Genomic DNA, 12727 nt, shown 5'->3' with positions numbered 1-12727 from the left:
ATAAAATGTTAGTAGATATGTAAAATGTTACAATTTTTGGAAAACAGTTTGGCAGTTTCTAACATAAACGCATGCCTATCCTATGACCCAGCCATTTTACACCAGGTATTTGCCCATGAAAACTGAAAGCATAGGTTCACATAAAGATATGTAACTGCAAGTTTGTAGCCACTTTAGTTGTCATAGACACAAATTGGGAAGAACCCAAATCCATGAACAAATGAATAAGTAAACAAATTGTACTCAATCCATACAATGGAATACTATTTAGCAACAAACAGAACTATTGATGAATGAATCTCAAGATAAGTAAGGAAAGTGAAAGAAACCAGAACAAAAAATGTAATTACACATTATATCATTGCATTTATATAACTTCTAGAAAATGCAAACTGATCTTTAGCAATAGTAAGCAGATAAGTGGTTGCATGGAGACTGGGGTAAAGGAAGGGACGTATTACAAATACACATGAGGAAACACAATGGATTGATTGTGCTAATGGCTTCATGGATATATGCACGTGTCCAGTCTCATCAGACAGTACATTTTAAATATGTACAGTTAATTGTGTGCCATTTTTATAATAAAGTTTAAAAATTATACAATATAGTCTAATTCACCTATAACTAAAAAGCAACTCTAAATGGATTTTACATCTAAATACGAAAGAAAAACAATATATAAAGTGACTATATTCACAAACGTGTAACAGGCAAAGATTTCGTAAATAGGCATGGAAAGCGCTAGCCCTTATTTAGATGTTTAGTAATTTGGATTACATTGAAATAAGGACATCTGTTCTTCAAAAGTACATCAAGAATATCCTACAAAGAAGCAGAAAATATTTTCAATATGTATAACATAGAAAAGTATTACTTCTAAAATATATAAAAATCTCACAAATATTAATAAAAAAGTAATACGAATAATCCAGTAGAAAATGGACAAAGGTCTTTAATTTGTGAAAAAGAATATCCAAATTTCCATAAATATATAAAAATTTGAATCAATCTAATTAGCTGTCAGAAAAATGACAACTAAATCACAAAGAGCTAGTATTATACATTCACCATGTGGCTAAAATTACGAACGGCTTTATCAAGTGTTAGTAAAGATGTTAAGCAAGGCAAATTCTTATATTCTGCTAGTGGGCCTAATTGATGCTAGCATTTTAGAAATATGTTACATTATCTACTAATGTCAGAAGATGTCAGTACCCTATGATTAGCAATTAGACTTTTAGGTTCAGAAATCATAATTTTACGTTCAAGATAAGTATACAAGAATGTTTATGAATATATTATTCATAATTGACCCTTCTCAATGTTCATAAAAATAGGATGAGTAACAAAATCATAGTCTATGTATGCCATGGTACATTATGCAGGAAGAAAATGAGTGTAACAGAGGTACAAACAGTATCCTGGATGAAATTCACAAAAACAAGATAGAAAAATATATTCTATGTGATTCCATTTATATAAAATTTACAAACAAGCACAACCAAAATATAAGGTTGAGAATACATGCTTAGGTTGTAAACATATATAGAAAAACAAGGAAATAATTATAGTGTTAGATGTTGGTATACACGTTACCTTTGGGGAGAATGGAAATTGTAATGACAAAGAGACATGTACAAGGCATGTAGGGAATGAACAGTGATTTCTTTCTTTTCCTAGGCGGTAGTTCCATGGCTGTTTCCTTTATAATAATTGCCGTTTCCACTTTTCTGTATGTGAGTTATATTTCAAAAAACAAAGAGGATATGCTTGCGCTGTGGCTCTATTACGCATTTGCTTCTAATTACCTAAATCAAAGATAAATTTTAACTACTTATTTATGTAAGGTAAGGTTTTTAGTTTTTGAAATTTGAATTGAACTGTCTACTCTTACTAATTGACTTATATATATTTTTCTATTTTAGATGCAAAAATAGTTGCTCAATTATTACACTTTGTTATTGTTCTCTTCAATTAATTAAAGGCTTAAATATCTTGATTGCCAACCCACAGCCATATTATACCCTATATTTTTTATTTAAAAACATATTTTGCTATATCATAATATATGTTTTTAGGTTCTTTTGTGTTTACCTTCTCTCATACTCTTGAGGATAAATGAAACCAGGTATTTTGAAGTATATAAAAGGTGTTTCTTTTCTTCTTGATACACTTAGGTAATTTTTTTTTTCTTTTTAACTTGAGTTTTTCAAATATAGGTGTTTTTCTCATTTCATTTTGTACTTTGGTGCATTTTTATACTTTATACTTTGAAATATGGTTTTTTAATTACTCACGATTAATTTGTCATCATATTCTATTTGTTTTGGTTTATCATTCAGGAATATCATGTACTTATTTATCTCCATTCTTTGTCCCTTATGTATAATAATCTCTGAGAAAGATTTCATCTATTTGCCATTTTTCTTTCTTTTGAGAGTATGATGTCCTCATCAATTATTCGTTATGCACTATGGATGCCACAGCTTCCTGAAATAATTAATGTTCTAATACAGAGTTAAAATGAAATAATTAAGTTTTTATTATCTCACTAAACTTCTTTTTCGTTTGTCTGACATCCACTAACATGTTGTTTTATTCCTTCTGTTACAGTATTTTTCATTATTTACTTCACATACTTCATATTTACATAAATTTTATTAAAACCCAAGAACATTATGACTCAAATTTCTTTCTGCTTTATTCACCAAGACTTTTTTCCAAAATTATTCTCTACCTCTGCCTCTTGATGGATATGGTCCCTTCCTTTCTTTGTAGTGGGATGTTTTCTTGGGTTATTTATTCTTTGACTACGAATCTATCTAAAATAAGAGATCCAGAGGGCCCTCCTTGTCTACTTGGTTCTTTTTAAAAATCTTCTTAGTGGTTCCCAGTCTTGAAGACTGATGAAGAAAATTAAACATGATCTCTGTTGATGCAGCATCCTGAACGAGGTTGAAGGCGTGTGGGCGGAGGAAGAGCAAAGAGTAAGGAAAGATCTGAAGTCCCTGTTTTAGGAGTCTGTTTCTCATGTGCCAATTTTCTGTTTGGGTCATACTTTATTTCAGGATTATGTAATGATTCATTCAAGTCACCATCTTTGTGTATCTTACTATTACTGTAATAAACTCCCTTGTATGCAGATTTCCTGTATGGTAATGTTGCATTTTACCTTAAAACATCCATATTGGTTGCTTTTCAATTGATCGACAGCAGAAAAGTGTTTAAATTGTGCATTATTTAGTGTCATTTTTACTGAGGTTCTAAAAAGTCTCAGGCATTGTCCTATATACTGTTGATACAAGTGCAAATAAGACACAAGTCTTATACTCAAGACACCTGCTGTAGGCAATTACTAAATGCAGTGGAATTATTTTTCTATGTGCTCCATTCTGGAACTTTAACTTTCAAGTTTGGGTAAAATTCAAATTGGGTAAGATCGTTAAAATGAATGTCTCTGACAGGGTCTTTTCTATTTTAGTATTGTCACATTTTGTTTCTGAAAAAAGTATATTTGTGAATACATCTCATTTTTTTCTGTCAATCTTTTTTGTGTATTCTCTCCTATGCAAATTCATCACTATTTACAGTATATGAGATGCATCATATACTATTTATGTTGCTGATATTGCTATTACTGATACTACATTAATTTTATATTCCTCAATTTTTCAGAGAAAGCAGACTAAAATTCTAATTTGTCAAAATATAGATTCTCAAACAGGTATTAGAAAATGAGACATAAGCAGAATTAGAGTTATGGGTTGGATTAGAAATTTGAGAATACTGATGTGAGATATGGTCCGTGGAAGTTACCTGGAATCAAGTGTTGTTTCCTGCAATTTAGTTTCTACGTAGGTCTAAGTGTTGCCAGACAGGAACCTCTATGTTTAAATGGACGGGACAAAAACAGAAGAATAAAGTAAAGAATTTGAAATCTCAGCATAAGAGAGTTTTATTCTTGTATGAGTAGCAAATCAAGGCTTTTAAGTATTTCATGATTTGTTATGTATCTCCTTTAATTATGAGCACCTGATCATAAAGATTTTTTTTTTCCAGATGTAGATATTTGTAGAAGATATAACTTTACTATACTCAAGTTGCTACTTTCAACCAAACTAAAATCTCTAAAGAAGGAGCTGGTAATGATCAAGATGTTTTTTTGGAGAAAAATATTTTCAGGACATGGTCGCGGATTTGTTTGGTCTTCACACCATAGACAATAGGGTTGAGAAAAGGTGGGACTAGCAGGTAAAGATTTGATAGAAGGATATGAACACATGGTGGTATGTGAGAACCAAACCTGTGGGTGAAGAAAGAGAAGAAGGCAAGGAGGTAGAACTGTAGGAAGACACAAATGTGGGCAATGCATGTATTAAAGGCCTTGAATCGTGCCTCTTTCTGGGGCAGTCGAAAGACAGTGATAAAGATTTGAAGATAGGACAAGGTGATACAGATTATGTCAAACCCTAAGATGGTGAAGGCAACAAATAGACCATATATCTTGTTGATCTGAATATCTTCAATCGCCAGCTTCACAATGGCCATGTGCTCACAATAAGAGTGGGAGATGATTGTAGTTCGGTAGAGTTTAAGATGACATTTGATAAGCACGATGGATGGTGCCACAAGAATGGCAGCCCTGAGTGTCACCCCAACTCCAACGTAAGTTAAAATTTGTTGAGAGAAGACAGTGGCATGTCTCAAGGGGTCACAGATGGCCACATAGCGATCTAGGGCCATCGCCAGTAGGACACCTGATTCAGTGGCCTGGAATGAGTGAATAAGCCACATTTGTAGAAGACAAGCTTCAAAAGAAATCTCTGGCAAATGAAACCAGAAGACACCTAACATTTTGGGAAGAATACAGGTGCTAAGTGCAATGTCTGTGGCCCCCAACATGGCCAAAAATATGTACATGGGTTTATGGAGGCTGTTTTCATATTTGATTATAACTAAAATTAAGGAATTCCCAATCACAGCAGTGAGGTACATGATACAGAATGGAATCCCAATCCAACACTGTACTGACTCCAGGCCAGGAATCCCGATGAGCGTTAGTACAGAGGGCATGAAGACTGAGCCATTGAATATGAGCATGGTGATTTAGTCGGTAGAATCAAGGAGTGATAATCTTGTTTCACCTTCTATTCCCTGTCAAGACTTCATGAATTACAAATAAGAAGAAATTAATTTCTTTTAGCAAGATATGCTTTAGTTAGTTTAGGAGTACACTATTTTATCTTTTCTACCCCAACTCTGCCTCTGTATCTATTTCTTTTCCCAATGAGAGATCAACCGTCAGGTTCTATGTTTCTACATGCCTGAATCATTTTCCATGAGCAGAATTAAATGGATTGGATGTCTTCTTTCTGGTCCATTACTGCTGGACCAAATAGATTCCCTTTAATTTGTGTTTGCTAATAATCATCTGTGCATTTTTGTGGCATGCCATTTGGAATTGGGGGAAAAATCATTAATGTAGAGTAAAAATATATCAAGAACCAGACTCCACCTAGGCTGGACTTAAAGGACTCACAGTTGTAGGAGACCCTTCTACTCGATCATAATCAGAAGAGTAGTTCAACCAGAATATTTTACAGTTTTGTAGCCCATGAGCTTTTTTTGCTCAAGTTAGTGTCTTCATAATTTGGCCCCTCCCCAATAGATTCTACCAGAACATTTCAACCTAATGTTTCAAATTTGCTGTGTTTTGTCAAAACTCAATCATACATCTTGTATCTTTTCCAACATATTCTCTTAGAAAATAAATCCATTAATTTTAATCCATGAGTGTTTTCCTTATCAGTTCCTTTCAGAGCTTGTTCTCAATGTGCCCTGTTATTTACATATCTGTTATATTTAATTTCAAGTGCCAATCTATATCCTCTGCTATTCTCTCTCCCTGTCAATAACCATTATTATATTCCTAAGCCTGAACAGTAACTTATTCTTAACTATTCATAATGACTCAAAGTCTCTATGAAATACGTTTTCTTTGCTTTTAGCCTCATGCACCTTCTATCCACTCACAAAATAATATCTGTAGAGGTGAAATTACTCTTCTGCACATTGTTTTTCATAGGACTAGATCCATCCTCTTCATACCCCTGTCCTTCACTTGATACGCCAACACATAACACTACCTGCCTCTAGGGCCTCCTTTGTCTTATCATTTTCCAAATCCTGGGGTTTTTCTGCCTGTTGATTCCCTACAACCTGCATTTTTCTCCAAGAAAATGTTTCCACCCTAGGGTATTAAAAATGCTAATTTACAAATTCTAACCATTTTCTTCTATTATTTGAATAGATTATTTTCTGAAACCATTTAAGCAGAGTATAAAACAGATAAAAATAGTGAGGAAGACCCAAAATAACAGATTGGGAACAAGAGAATTTCACAATCACATTCTCTCCATCATCCTTCAAGTTTTTTTCTTCTGATAAATTTAGATTGTGTCTGTGTCTGGGACATGAAAAGATACCTATAACCTGCCTCAGGTCAGTTGCAGGAGCATTTCTTGCTTCCTTTCCTAAAACTTAGTCAACTCTGAGCAAGGCCTTCCTTCCTGAGACCCGTTGTTCAGGATCTCTTCCTTCTAGTAGGTATACAATATGTCAACCTAGATCTTCCTCACTTCAGACTCCACACAAATTAGAAGTTTATTTCCCAATGATTTTATTCAATATACGTTAATTAAGTTTCAGCATATTCCAGAAGCAATTGGGGAACAAAGATAAATTTATTTAGCCTATATTAATGAAGCATCTACATTGTGCTGCATGCTTATAAATCAAAAAGTAGCATCTGCCATTTATCAAATATTTATTATGTTATTCTACTTAAGATTTTTATATATTTAGATTATTTTATTTGCCATAGTTTATGATATTGGCATCATTATCCTATTTAACTAATGAAAAAGTAAAACTTGTTGTTATAGGTAAATATACTTGTATACAAATTCCACGGCATATTGGCTCAGAAAGAACAACAAAAAAATTGTGTTCTCTGAGATTTTATGATTATATTCAGAGGAGTTTATGAGATATACATCAGTATGTAACTAAATCAGGCTGGGTTGTATAAAAATATATTAAAGATTTTAATCAGTGTGGGCCTTTTAGATTCTGAAGGAAATAACCCCTATATTACCTTTTTAATTCACCAAATAGGTATAATCTATACATTATAATACATGTTTATCAGATGCTATATGTCTGATATAGGACCACATTTACAACATCATATCATCCATATACTTACCAACAATCTCTGTGATTTGAATTAAAATGTATGCCAAGGCCTTTATTAGGAATATTAATTTGGGAAATTAAACACGGATATGTAAGTAATGTTTGACTTAGAGAATTCTTGGATAATAACATGGAAGCTGAAGCTCTACAGAAATATATAATATGAGTAATTAGAAGAAGGGAGCAAAAAGAGAAAAAGGAAGCAAATAAACAAAGTAGCAGGCAAATTAAATCAAAAAGAGTGTCTTCAGTCTAAAATACCATATATCATGAGCCAGCCCTGATGGCCTAGTGGTTAAAGTTCCGGGCTCACCGCTTTGGCAGCCCAGCTTCACTTCCCAGTTGCAGAACCACGCCACCCATCTGTCAGTTGCCATGCTGTGATGGTGGCTCACACAGAAGAACTACAGTGACTTACAACTAGGATATACAACCATGTACTGGGGCTTTAGGGAGGGATAAAAAAAAAATAAAGAGGAAGATTGGCAACAGATGTTAGCTCAGGGCAAATGTTTCCTTGCAAAAAAGTATTAAAATAAAATGAAAGACCTTACATCATATGAAGAAAATAGTTAGCTTTCTTCTTGATAGTTTTCCCAAATTCATAAGGTCTAATTGCTACTATTCTAGGTCTATTTTTTAATCTCGGCATAATTGCCATTTTATGTTGGATGAATTATTGTTGTTGAAGTTATTATCTATATTGTAGGAGGTTTAGCAGCATTCCTGGTTCCTACACAGTAGATGCCAGCAGCATTTTGCCTTTTAAAAATTCAGTCTGCTAGAACCTTTATGAATGGCTTGAAGGGCATGAGAACTCGGCATAGACAGATCAAGTTAGAGAAATATTTGTGATAGTCCAGAAGAGATATAATGGAGTGATGTGGCGATATCAGAAGAATATAAGGAAGCAACATCTGTCAGACTCACTGACTTGATGTAGGGAAGTTGAGAGAGATGAGGCTAAAGATGTTCTTGGGTTAGGAGTTGATGCACCAGATGATAAAAGACAAGGTAGAAGCAACTTTGTGTGTGCAGATATGTAGATGTTTAGAAGAGGGAAGAAAGATATCTTAACCCTTGAAATTCATAGACCAGCGAAACCATCATGAATCTCTTGTAAAGCATTGACCCTGAATCACTGGTGTCACTTATAACTCCAATTCTGACTCAGGTGGATTCCCAGAATCTAAAGGATATAAGGGACTTGGGGTCTAAATCCAGCCTCCCTACAATCTCCGGACTCTCTTTCCTCTATAAAGTCTCTGGCATTCACCCATTGTTCTCTGCCTCAAGCCCTCCAGTGATAGAGAACTCTCTTTGTTTTCTGAGATAGCTTGCCACACTGCAGGACAGCTCCAAATGTCAGATAGATCGTCTTTCTATTAAGCCTCAACTTTTCTCTCTCTTAATTTCTCTGTAAGATTCTAAATCTTTGTTTCAAGTTCCAATGACAGACATCAGCCATGGATCACAGCAGTTAATGCACAGGTTGTGAGGTCAGTTAAGAGAGTTTAAACCCTAGATGACACTATTTAGCTTTACATGCTTTTCAAGCAGTAATCAAACTTCTCCTTGTCTCAATTTCCTTACTGCTAAAATTAGGGTTAATGGATAGAAACACAATACTGGGTGACATAGAGGACTAAATGACGTCATTCATCTAAAATATTTGGAAATAAACTTAAAATGTATGGAAATGTCAATAAATGCCAACTACCAATCCACAGACATTTATTCTCTCTTTCTCATGAATAACTTCAAATATTTGGTATTTCACCTGAATTAGCATTTCCCCTGAAAGACTTGAAAAGCATCACTTCACCTGAATCTTTCTGAGTCTAAACATACATAACTTCCTGACTTTTTAACAAATAAGCTTTCCACTTATTTATTAGCCTAGATATTCTCTGTATGTCCTCTTATTTGTCAACTTCACTTTAAAATTTGTCACCCCTTGTGTCATTAACTGATTCAGAAATATTCTGAAATGCATGAGACAAAACCTTCCTAGAGCTGAACAATGAACTACTGTAAGATCTATTGATTTTTTGTTATTCTGGCACCATAGTGGATCACGTGGGATATATGTTCTCTTTGAAACCCGTCCTCCATTTCCCCACACCCAGTGCAGAATCTCAAGCCCAAAGACTTACCAGGGATCACCTGTGGTAACAAACATAGAAGCCATAGAGAGGATCTTTGTGATGGTTCAGTCAGTGAAGGATGAGTGTTTTGTACTATAGGACTCACCTGGAGGATTGGTTTTCACCAATCCCTGGTGAGCTTTTAGGTTCATCTGGGATAAGGGTGAAGATGTAGGCACATATGGTTCAGAACTTAGAAGAGTCATTTTCTAATAGTGGTTCTGCATCTGAAAAAAATTCTCAAACTATGATTTCTCTTTAGGACTGAGAACCAGAATGACCCTCCTTGTAAATATTTCTAAGATAAGACAGTGCCCCAGTACAACACAAAACAAGTCAATGATACTTATTTACAAAAATAATGAGCCGATTAAGGGAAATAAAAACATCTTGATATATTCAGACAAATCAGTGTAGACATGCTGACAGAGAAATAAAAGGAATATTTTTGTAATCTTATGCCAGTAGGGAAAGCTCTGATTTCTTATGCAAGCTCATGAAAGGGGCTAACTTTGGAAAGTTCACTTGAGAGTTTTAATCACTTTTACTCTGAGTTTATTCCACATGAACTTTGGTGACACTAATCGTGCCTGTCTCCAAACCAGTTCTCACCAAATTGTCCCAATTGTGTTCTGAATTCCGATGAAATGATTAGAATATTTTCAAAATTTTTAGTGCCAGCCACAATATCTATATGGACATCCCAGCTGGGAACTACTATTCTTGGCAGATATTTACTAAGTTTAAAGAAGGGTTGTGCCTTACACAAACAATGTAAAGCTTTAATGTTAGGAAGAGAGGAAAAGACTCCTACTCTCTGTATAGTACAAGAGAAGGCTAATAAGCCTGCATAACATTAATCTGTGTGAGAGACATGATGACCTTACTTGAAGTCACACTGTCTTTGTCTAGTGTCATGGAGTCTGGCCCTATTTTATTGACCTGTCTTGTTGCATTGAAAGAGTCTCTGATCCCGTCTTGTCATTAAATTGCCATAAAATTATATTCATCCGAGAAAAAGCAATGGCATAGGATTGAGGGCTGTTACGTGCTGGAGTCAACTCATACTGGCTTACAGGAGCTGGTTCTTGTATCTTTTCTCAGGTCTACATTCAGTGATTTCATGGTGGTAGAATGAAATCAGCCATACCTGGAGTATCTACATCAGGAAAATGAACAAACAATGTACATCAGAGTGCCAAAACCCCACCAAAGTAACAGTAGATGGACCCAAGATAAAATGAAAGATTTTCAGGAAAAAACAGATGAATATTTTTCAGATAGACTATGAAGTAAACAGAAGTGAGGTCAGCAGGTTCTGCAATCTGCACACTACTCTTTATATATAGTGTAACTATCAATATAGACCTATTGAATGATTTCCACAATATTTTGGGAAACGTGAAAAATATGTTTGAACTTCGAAGAATCTGTAGAATGTTAGGCACAAAAATATTTTTAGGTACTATTTAGTTTAAACCCATTAGAGCTATGGGGGAATAAAATATTTTAAAAAAATATGACTCCTTATTTTGTGACAGATATAGTTCCTTAGGACTCCTAATATTAAATTGAAATAATTTCCTCCATGAGCATTTTAATAGAAATATATTTCTCTGTGAAACGTAACAGGAAATACAGAAAGTAAATTTTCAGAAGAGCCTCTATTTCCATAAGTTTTCTAGAGAAAACCCGAAAAAAATCATTTAATTTTTAAAAGTCACAGAATTAGAAATGGAAGTTGAATAGCTTTTACTGTGAATCATTAATAGAATTCAGCTAGTGAGAAGAAATATATGTAAATAAAACATGGAAAATATGAATTAGAAGGGCCTGGCCATGACTATATTATTTGTAGAATTTTCTGAATTAAGATGGGAGTCCTTAACATGCAGATAAGAGAGGGGTTACGGAAAAGCTTATTCAGCCAGAGTCCTGCCTGTTAGGTGTAAGAAGAAACAGGTGCATCCATGCAAATGCAATATCATTCAAACATAAAAGGGAATGAAGTTCTGATTTATGCTACAACATGGATGAACCTTGAAAACTTTATGCTATGTGAAAGAAGCCAGACATAAAAGGCTATGTATTGTATAACTCATTTACTTGAAATGCCCAGAATAGTAAAATCCATAGAGATAGAAAGTAGATTAATGGTTGCCATAGACTGGGGAGTGGACAGAATGGGGAGTGACTGCTAATGGGAACGAGATACCTTTATTGGGGTGATAAAAATGTTTTAAAATTAGATAGTAGTGATAATTACATACTTTTTTGAATATGCTAAAAACCAAAGACTCGTACACTTTAAAGGGTAAATTATATGGTATGTAAATTATGTATCAATTTTAAAAAAATAATCTGTTTTTGAGTACAGTGATTTTTCTGTTGTGCTAGATCAAGTCAGGTGTTTAACTCCTGTAGTAAATTTTTTCAATTAATTCATTGTATTCTTTAGCTCCAAAATTTGTTTTATGTTTTTTTTATATTTCTGTCTCTGTTAATGTTCTAATTTTGTTCACATATTTTTTTCCTTAGCTCACTGAACACCTTTATGATGGTTAATTTCAATTCTTTGTCCACTAATTCATAAATTTCTCATTCTTTAGAATTGATTTCCGGAGACTTATTTTGTTCCTCTGATTGAGTCAGGTTTTCATGTTTCTCCATATTCCTTGTGACTTTGTGCTGGATCTATGCATCATTTGAAAAACAGCCACCTCCTCTAGTCTTTATGGACTGGCTTTGTACTGGGAACAACCTTCACCAATCAGCCTGGCTAGCTATTCTGGGGGCCTCTCATATGTTTCTTTGCATGTGCCTTATCTGGATTTGAGTGCTTCAACTCCAATCAGAAAGATTGGATGGTTTCTTTTGTCAGGAGCTCATAATCTCCTCCTTCATCTAGTGTCTGTGGTACTGCAGGATCTCTGGAGCAGCAGAAAGCCACCCAGCTCTTTTATTCTCTGTGGTTCCCAGGTTTCTAGAGTATTCCAGGTTCCATCAGTTCTCCAAGAGAGGTGACCCAGAAACCAGTGCCTTGAGCAGCCCCTCAAAAACTAGATCCTTGGGCACTCACTTGGAGAAGCAAGGAGTTGGATATTTCTCCAGCTCCTTCTACACTGAATTGGGGGGTGGGAAGATTCTATGGAGAGTGAGTGCATGCTAGTCCAAACCATGGCTTTTGTTCTCAGTGGCCCCAAACCTGGCACATTTCCCGTCAGCACTTAGCTTTAGGCAAGAGAGAAACCAGTCCCACAGGCAACCCTGGAAACGTCTGAAAATTGGTTGTATGATTCACTCCTCTTTCCTTCCTCAGG

The 12727-nt window shown here is 34.7% G+C and overlaps 1 protein-coding gene across 1 annotated transcript; it reads right to left on the bottom strand.

Annotated features, from left to right (window-relative positions):
* Positions 1–4152: 4152 nt before the first annotated feature.
* On the bottom strand, positions 4153–5103 carry LOC101391671 (olfactory receptor 52A5). The gene has a single exon (XM_004433900.1). The coding sequence runs from the start codon at positions 5101–5103 to the stop codon at positions 4153–4155; it is 951 nt and encodes a 316-aa protein (XP_004433957.1).
* Between the last annotated feature and the right edge of the window lie 7624 nt (positions 5104–12727).

The sequence above is a fragment of the Ceratotherium simum genome, chromosome 7 (genome assembly GCF_057802395.1).
Source record: "Ceratotherium simum simum isolate JZ-2026a chromosome 7, ASM5780239v1, whole genome shotgun sequence".
NCBI lineage: Eukaryota > Metazoa > Chordata > Mammalia > Perissodactyla > Rhinocerotidae > Ceratotherium > Ceratotherium simum.
This window is presented reverse-complemented; position numbering and strand designations above follow the sequence as displayed.

What these genes read in the sequence shown, in the direction of transcription:
- LOC101391671 (XM_004433900.1), bottom strand. Translation starts at nt 5,103, where the DNA reads ATGCTCATATTCAATGGCTCAGTCTTCATGCCCTCTGTACTAACGCTC.